The sequence below is a fragment of the Sinocyclocheilus anshuiensis genome, unplaced genomic scaffold (assembly GCF_001515605.1).
Source record: "Sinocyclocheilus anshuiensis isolate Anshui unplaced genomic scaffold, SAMN03320099.WGS_v1.1 scaffold838, whole genome shotgun sequence".
Taxonomy (NCBI): Eukaryota; Metazoa; Chordata; class Actinopteri; order Cypriniformes; family Cyprinidae; genus Sinocyclocheilus; species Sinocyclocheilus anshuiensis.
Window position 1 is genome coordinate 1033232 of NW_015539915.1, and position 9428 is coordinate 1042659.

Genomic DNA, 9428 nt, shown 5'->3' on the forward strand with positions numbered 1-9428 from the left:
CGCCTAGAAACACACAGCGTCTCCCTGACATGGCTGCTTCAACACTAACTGCGGTTACTGAAACCACGCCTTCTTTCTTTGCGTGCACATTTGGGCGCATTATGCAAATATTCCCACATAGTGACGTAGATATGTGGGGGCGTGTTAGAACGAGCCGTTTTAGGGGGGCGTGGCAGAGTCTTAACTTTGATAAAGAATATCTCTTTGGGTTTGTAACTTTAGTCTTTGCAACTTCAGGGATCTTATCTATACACAATCAGCTTGTAACACTCCAAAGAGAAAGGAAAACTTGAAATCGCATCATATGACCGATTTAACTAATGAGGTCTTATTGTAAAGTGATACCTATTGGTATTTATAGTTCTTTTGCACTTTAATCTGTGTAAAATGTTTAACTTTATACATTTTTCTGTATAAAAAATTATTTAAATTTTCAGTTATTTTGTTATAAGAAAAAAGTTATTAAACCTGTTATACTGTATTATGACAACACTTTTTTTGAAACTAAATTTCAATATTGTGATAATACCGTATACCGTGATAAAAGCATTGGCAATTAATCGCAACATGAAAATCTGATAACGGCATATCCCTATTCCACTCGTTTAAACTGAATCAGAATGATCAGGGAACTGAGGGAAATACTTCACTCAAACTAAAGAAAATAAATGTCAATCCAACTGAAAAACTTTGATGGTAAACAGCATTCTATGGAAGCCCGTTTCCCCCACTGAATTAAAAAAAAAACAAAAAAAGGTAATTGCGACTTTATCTCACGATTCTGACTTTTTTTCCTCGCAATTGCGAATTTACATCTCGCAATTCTGATTTGATTCTGATTCAGAATTGCGTGATATAAACTCACAATTACGAGAAATAAAGTCAGAATTGCAAGATAAAATCTCACAATTCTGACTTTTTTTCTTGCAAATGAGTGCTTGTATCATGCAATTCTGAAAAAAAAAGTCAGAATTGAGAGATGTAAACTTGCAATTACGAGAAAAAAAGTCAGAATTGTGAGATAGATTAATTTAATTTTTTTATTCAGTGGCAGAAATAGGCTTCCATAGCGTTCAACGTGTGGGTTCCTGACAGAAACAGGAAGTTGTGCAGTTTTGACAGACATTTTTTATGCATATGTTCATATGCTGATGTAATATATATTACTGAACTGGAAATTTGATTTTTATAAAATGTAGTTTAATCACTACCTTCTCAGTTGTTATCAAATTTATTTATCAAATTATCAAAGTTTGATAAAATCTTGTTTCATTTTCCAATAAAAGATGATACATGAAAAACGTAACTTTTTAACGTAATTTTTTACATTTTATACCTCTTAGCAGATTTTGACTCTCAAACTGCTTTTTGCATCTAACAAACAAAAGCCATAAAATCCCAAATGAAGTAACTATTGTGCTGCATGAGTCTTGTTGAGACAGGGCACTTCAGGCACAGTTTAACTAGATGAGCCTGGTTAATCAGTTCTGCTGAGTTAGACAGCATGTGAAGTACAAGAGGAGCAACCCTTGAAATGTGATCCCTCTGAACAACAGCTCTCTACATCAGCAAATTTCCCTCAGCAGAACAGTGTTGGTGAATGTGATTACAAACGCCTCAGACATCCCACAACAACACGAGAGTGTCAGCATATCGTCAGGGATTGATCGTGTGTTTTATCAGGGTGATTGATTGCTTTCGTGTGAATCTGAGGGTTGACAGCATGCAGACAAGTGCTGAATGGAGGAGGACTATTGTCTCCACTCACCAGGCCTGCGCTGTAGTATCCAGGCAGGTACTTCTCACAGATCTGGACAAGACCCCAGAATGCATCCTACCAAAGCAAGACCATAAAAGAGTAAAAGACCAGAACAGGGCATGAGTTTAACTTGCTGCTGTACTCAAATAATTAAGACCATTGAAACTAATAAATATTATATATGAATATAATACATTAAAACACATGCAAAACAACCAATTTCAGATGCAACAAATAATCTGCAAATATTGTAATGCATTTTAACTTTGGTTGAAATTATGAAAATATATTGTATTACAACATGCATTATGAATGTATTTATAATGCATTATATATAAAGGCTTCAAATAAAGTGTTGCCAATAGTTCTAATGTTTTATTCGAAGACATAAAACAGGTATAATAGATAACTGTATAAATCAATAAATAATTTATGAGATGCATTCAAAACTACAACAAGGACCATCTGCCAAAGACGAGCACAATAATGGACTGCAGACTGACCTCAGCAGGCATGTGCATGAGCAGCACTGCGGCTATAGGAGCTTGAGCCTGACAGTAACCCTCCTCTGGTCTGTGCAGCGTGTACGCCTTCAGCACCCGGAACAGATCCTGCTGCCTGCACAGTGCACACGCACATGACCAACTTATGTAACAGAAGCAATGGGGTTCAAATGGAGAGGCCCGCAGGTGAAGAGAGGGCTGACTTACCCGTGGCCTCCTCGAGCTACGAACATCTCGTGGAATGGAAACTGTCTGTGGAGGTCTTTCTCTATCACATCCAGCCATTTAGGATCTCCAGGCTGACTGTCCAACTCCTGCCACATAAAGACACATAAAGTCACGCTTATTTATATAGCACTTTATACAATACAGACTGTTCAAATGGACAAACCTGAAATTTTCCCTGATTCTGTTCTTTCTTCACTTTCCCACCAGAGAGATAAAGCCATGCACGACCTCTGAGTGATGGAGGGATGCCCTTCTGACAGCGCAACTTCACCTTCAGAGTGACAGAGAGAGACACTGAGCTTGTACACTTGCATATTAGGATGAACTATGACCTTTTGTCTTAATGTAAATATTAAATGAAACTGAGCACTTGCATTCACAAACCAAGTTTATACTTTTGTGTGAGAGTGACGCAAACGACCACCAACACTAGAGGACTCTAGAGTTCATTTAGAGTGCTTGCATAATTCACTACTTCTCAAGAAATAAGGCATAAAAGTGTATTTCATTTCTATTTTTGCTTAATCGGATGGTAAAATGTGACTGGAATAATTATGGCTATCGCAAATAATCACGACAGGCCGTGTTGAGCAGAATTACAGTAATTATGCATGAGCTGCTGATGTGGCATCTAGCTGCTGTTAACTTGAGAAATGACTAACTCTGTGTTTTGTCTGCAAGGTTTGTCATTGGAGAGAAATTCAGAATCAAGAGAATCATAAACTCGAATTATAAAAGCAAATGGTAAAAGGACATTTAACATTCTTGTAGAGACAACATTTACGACAAACATGGGTTTTTAAATGGCTGATGTCTAAAGCACATGGGTGGCCAAAGGTCAGTATAAATAATATAATAAGGAGTTCTGTGGGTGGATATTTTGTGTGGGTCTGGTCACATCTTTATCTGATTCTATTAAAAAGTTTGTGACTTTGAAAGCACACGATGCGAGACGTGCAGTCAAATTCCGAAGATAACATCATGTTGTTGTTGTTGAGCGTTTTATGAACTTTAAAGCATTCGCTAAGGAATTTGAGCTATTCAAGAACAAAAATAAAACCTGTGGATAAACACAGGTCTGTTTGTCAGAGACCAACCTTCTTGTGTTTTTTGGCCATCCACTTGTCCCAACTGTTGAGCATATCCAGCCATTTGGCTTCTCTCTGCCGGAGCACGTCTGGAGGAATATCAGCACTGCATTGAGAGAGAACAAAAAGAGATTAGATCATTTATCTGATATAATATGTATGCAAGCACACCCACGCATACAAAATCACACGTTAGCAAATATAGGGTTGGGAACCGAGAACTGGTTCTTGTTCAGAACAGATGTTCATGACATTCTGTTCTCTTAGCGGTAATGGCTCATCTGCACTTGTAAAAAATACTCAGAAAGTGTTTTCTGGAACACCATTCAGCAACAGAGCATGGCTGTCACCGAATCGACAAAGTTGATTGAATAAGCCTAATAACTCACTCCCTCACTGAACTGGCCAGAGGGCTTGGTTGCCTTCATCGTGCCCCACTTGATTTGAAAAGAGAAACCTGTTACCATGTTATGTGTAGTAGTCAAATATTCATACCTTAAAGATGTACAGAAAATACCTGGAAACAGAATCAAATATAACATTAATGGAATCAGTGAAACTGGATCAAAAAATTTTATTTTCTTTTGATTCTCATCCCTATACATTTAGAAGCACATCCTTATATATGTATAAACTCATCCCCATATTATCAAAAATGGGGGTTTATTAAGGAGGTGTTTACATGACGCCATTTTCAACTAAAAATGAAAATGCACTAACTTATGCATTTTGGCTGTTCATTTACACAACAAAGCCATTTTGGGGGCCTGAAAATCCAAACTTTTGAAAGCGGTGACGTCATACGGATGCATGTTACATGTTACAAGTCTATAGCTATAGGTATTTGTACGTGCACAGACGGGTATTGTTTTTATACCAGTGACATCGCCATCTACTGGCCTGGCATGAATAACACAGTATTTTTATACGTTTTTGCGGAGTAGTGTGAACAGGAATCACTTTGACAATGTGGTCGTCTGTACTGTACACAAAACTTTTAAAAAGCACAAAGGAAAAACTTTGCTGTTTTTAGTACCATCATTGTCATGTAAACATACCATTAGAAATGTATCCCTAATATATTAATAAACTCATCCCTGTATATTTACAATTTCATCCCTATTTAGTTCCAAACTAATCCTTTCATATTTACAAATTCCTTCCTACTTACTGAATAATCAATCCTTGGCATTTACATACTCATCTCTAATAATTTATAAGCTCACGTCTATTTATTTACAAATCAATCCTTATATAAATAATACATTTACAAACTCAACCCTATATGTTTAGAAACTCATCCCTATACATGGAGAAGCTCGACAGCTCTTGACCTGATATGTCCATGCCAGCGGCAAGGCACTGTTTGAAAAGAATAACGTGGGTGTCAAATTATCTCAATTGAATCTGAGTACTGTAGGAGTCATCATATGTTCACAGCAGGTTCTTCAGAGGGAAATCCAAAACACAAGCTGCTTTCCACTGTAGAACAAATATCACCTGTTTTCAACTAGCCTACTACCGTCATGTTTAGCAACTTAGTAACAGTGCCTTCAAATGTATTACTTGGTTGCACAACCATAAAAAGTGATGTTAATGTGGGATGTTTATAAGAACGTTTTGGACAGAGTGGGGGAGATCACTGGGGAAAGCCGTGTTTCTGGGAATCTTTCTGAACTTGTGTTCTGTCTGATTAAGTGACCCCAGCGCCTCGGCCTGAAAGGCTTTTCATTACATCCAGCTGACAGACACACCCTTAATATGTAATTGAGTGCATTTATATCAGATTAGGGAAAAAAAAAAAAAACATTTAAAAAAAAAACAAGAAAAGAGCTGACAGAGATTTAAAGTAATTGTTAAAATAAAATAAAAAAAATAAGTAACTTTAGTTCAGAAAACATTAATGCTTGTCTTTGCATAACCTGCCATAGGGTTGGAGCCTGTTAAATACCTTAACCTCAAAAAGAGCATTAGCAACAGCACTTCTAATGGCTCTAGTCCTGTTTCTGTGCTTTATAATTGTAGTGGTCGGTGGGAGGTGGACTGACTCATGTCAGAGAAGTTACAACATATTAAGCAATGAAGAATATTTTGACAGTTCCTTTCTTCATCAAATGTGACAAGATAAGTATATAATAAACACAGATAACACAATTATTACTCAGTGGCATGATGCAGATTTTTTTGGGGGTCTGTTTTATTAAAAAATAAATTAGAAAGGTATTTTGGCACTGTTATTTCTTAGCTTATAAAATAATAAATCAAGATATTTATAAAAACTACTTTTTACCTTGAAATTTGTTTTAAAAAAATACTACTTAAGATGTGTACACATTAATTTAATTTGTAAGGGAAATATGTTATTACTTTTTATTTAATGGTTACACCTATTGACATTTGTGACCCTGGACCACAAAACCAGTCATAAGTAGCACGGACATATTTGTAGCAATAGCAAACAATACATTGTATGGGTCCAAATTATCAATTTTTCTTTTATGCCAAAATAATTAGGATCATTAAGTAAAGATCATGTTCCATGAAGATATTTTGTAAATTTCCTACCGTAAATATATCAAAACTTAATTTGTGATTAGTAATATGCGTTGCTAAGAACTTCATTTGGACAACTTTAAAGGTTATTTTCTCAATATTTAGATTTTTTTTTTTTTGCACCCTCAGATTCCAGATTTTCAAAATAGTTGTATCTCGGCCAAATATTCTCCTATCCTAACAAACCATACATCAATGGAAAGCTGGTTTATTCAGCATTCAGATGATGTATAAATCTCAATTTCAAAAAAATGACCCTTATGACTGGTTTTGTGGTCCAGGGTCACATTCAATTTAAACTTTTCTTGAAAATGGTATAGAAGTTTTTCAAAATCATATGGAATTAACAAATAAAAATAGATTACATTTATAAGAATGTGGCACAGATTTTGAAACACTTTTTCCTTTTCTGTATTGCAGACACTTGTCGCTTATGATGGAGTAAATGTATGATGATTATGGATGAAAAGCATGTTATGAAACAAATAATGGTATCCCTGAGATACCAAGGGATCCAATAATCTCCTGGCAAAAGGTCAGTAACAGGACAGGCTGCGTAAACCCTGATGGCTCACGCAGACACTCGGTCTTGAAATGGACAGCAAATATACTCACACAGGTGCAGTGTGTACATAGATTAGATTGGATTATCGTCAGCGATCAGATTACAGATGATTGCGGTGGTTTAGATCTATGGAAAAGAAGCAAGGCCTGCCGTTCGCCTGTTTACTTTTCCTGTGTACACCAGTCAAGCAAATTATGTGATGCTGAAAACACAGATTCAGTTGAATGGAGTTGAATGGAGACTGGAGGATGGGCTCATGAAGTACAAGAGAAATTGTCTCATGGAAAGGGTTGAGGGCCCTTTGACCGTACAAGTATCATATAAGTACTCAAAAAGTGTTTCCTTTCACCCTATAGAAACATTCTTCAGACCAGTTAGTAGAAGAGGAAAACAGGAAGCACATGACTGCCAAAAAATCCCTTTGCTCTCTTTCCTTGACTGTTCCTTTCCAGGTGCTCACTAACACATAGCTAGGGCTAAGTAGACAGACAATCTCTGACTGGCAAAATAAGAACTGAAACTGTGTTAATATATTACATAGATAGTTCAGACCAGACTATAATATTCTGATTGGATGAGTCACATACGGAGCGAAAAACCATCCAAAAACAATTTATGGCCACAGATTCCAATCAGTTTGAATGAAAAAGCTCCTCTCAGAGCACACCAGAAGATCCAAACACAAATAAAAATCTGTTATGTGCGTTCCAAACATGAACCGGTGCACTAAAATGCTCCCCAGAGGCTTGGCGCTTGGTTTCATCTCCATGGCAGTAGTAAACAAATGGAGGGAAACAAAAGCCAAACAGTGAAATGTCATAAGTGAGTCAATAACTCTCTATAGAGAAGTGCAATTGTCATTGTCAATTGTGCAAACTGTCCTTGCAGCATGAGCACAGCCCTCTTTCTCCAACAGCCTTTAATGTCATTAAGTATGAATGATTTTTGTGTCATGATGGTTCACAGTAATGACAGAACCCTCAAAGACCTCTTTTATACGATATTGGATGGGAAAGAGAGAAGAAAATGTTATTTTCTAATAAAAATGCACAGAATTTTTCCAAGAGACAAAGTCAAAACTAATGCAGTCCATTTCTTATAGCCAAGATGGAGCATCAGCAGATTTCTGAAGAATTAATTTTAATATGATAAACAGGAGTTAAAAGTACTATGCTTAAATGTGTTTGGGGGCGGTATGATTTTTTCATGTTTTTGAAAGAAGTTTCTTCTGCTCTCCAAGGCCGCATTTATTTCATAAAAAAATACAGTAAAAACAGTAATATTGTGAAATATTATTTAACTTCCAAATAACTATTTTTTTATTTGAATATATTTTAAAACGTAATTTATTTCTGTGATGCAAAGCTGAATTTTAAGCATCATTACTCCAGCCTTCAGTGTCACAAGATCCTTCAGAAACCATTCTAATATGCTGATTTGCTTCTGAAGAAACATTTCTGATTATTATCAATACTGAAAACAATTGTGCTGCGGAATATTTTTCAGGATTCCTTGATGAATAGACAAAACAGAAAGAATAGAACTGAAATGACTTTACTGTCACGTTTGATCAATTTAATGCATCCTTGCTAAATTGTAGCAATTACTTAAAAAAAATAATAATAATAAATTAAAAAAACAACTGAGGGTATTTCTTAAGTAGACGTGTATTCTGATAAAATATTTTTTGGCAAGTAATATGTAAATTGCAAGTATTTCATTGTATTATACAAGATGTGTTACATGCCAAAAAATTACATAAGTGAAGACACAAGGATCAGCGGATGTGTGCATACATTTTGGAGTTTCTGTGCCTGCTAATACTCATCAGACTGCATGGCTTGGAAGATGATTTGATTTTTTTCAATTTTATCAGCAATTAAAACTATTTAGATGCCGGCCTGCCACACTAATGCTTCTCGAATGAACTGAATGAGTCACTGAGTGGTTTCATTTCAAAACTGAAAACACTTGCAGGGAGGTTCTGCCAAAACAAATCAATGAGCAATTCTGAGTGCTAAAGGGAGTTCACAGCATGAGGGGAAACTCCTGCTTGAGTCTAAATGAGAGACTGGAAAGAAACACACTGTTGTACAGGGAATAAGAGATATTCTTCATGTGAACTGTAGAGGACAGATGTGCCTTTCTGCGATTACTTCAACAGCAGATTAATCTGATCAGTGCCTGGTTGCTTGGCCAAACAGAACCACATTGTCCAGAGTCATTAGAGACACTCGTGTAAGTCAATGCAAAACAGACAAGTGTTTGTAACAGCTGCAGAAGAGGAGAATGCAGGCGATTTACAGGATCATCTAGAAAAAAAATAATAATTTGGCATGAACATTAGTTTGTACAATATATGCAGGCTTAAGATTAATACACTACATGTCAAAAGTAAGACTTTTTTTTAAGAAATTCATACTTTTATTCAGCAAGGATGCATTCCATTGTTCAAAAGTGACAAGAAATTGATAATGTTAAAAGATATTTCTTCTATTTCGGATAAATGATTTACTTAGAATGTAATAGATCGTTTTCTATCAAAGAATCCTGAAAAAAAGTATTACCATTTTTACAAAAATGTTAAGCGGCACAACTGTTTTCAACATTAATAATTATCAGAAATATTTCTTGTGCAGCAAATCAGCATATTAGAATTATTTCTGAAGGATCATGTGACACTGAAGACTGGAGTAATGAAACAGAAATAAATTACATTTTAAACTATATTC

At 35.8% G+C, this 9428-nt stretch overlaps 1 protein-coding gene across 1 annotated transcript in view; it reads right to left on the reverse strand.

Moving 5' to 3' along the window:
• Nucleotides 1-9428, reverse strand: part of LOC107686436 (TBC1 domain family member 10A-like) — a 20862-nt gene that overhangs the window by 7041 nt on the left and 4393 nt on the right. Inside the window, exons 3-7 of the mRNA XM_016483429.1 lie at nt 3588-3684; nt 2654-2761; nt 2470-2576; nt 2263-2377; nt 1769-1834 (exon numbers count right to left, since the gene is read on the reverse strand). Of these exons, the coding sequence (XP_016338915.1) occupies nt 1769-1834; nt 2263-2377; nt 2470-2576; nt 2654-2761; nt 3588-3684 (493 nt within the window). The remainder of the gene's footprint in view (nt 1-1768; nt 1835-2262; nt 2378-2469; nt 2577-2653; nt 2762-3587; nt 3685-9428) is intronic.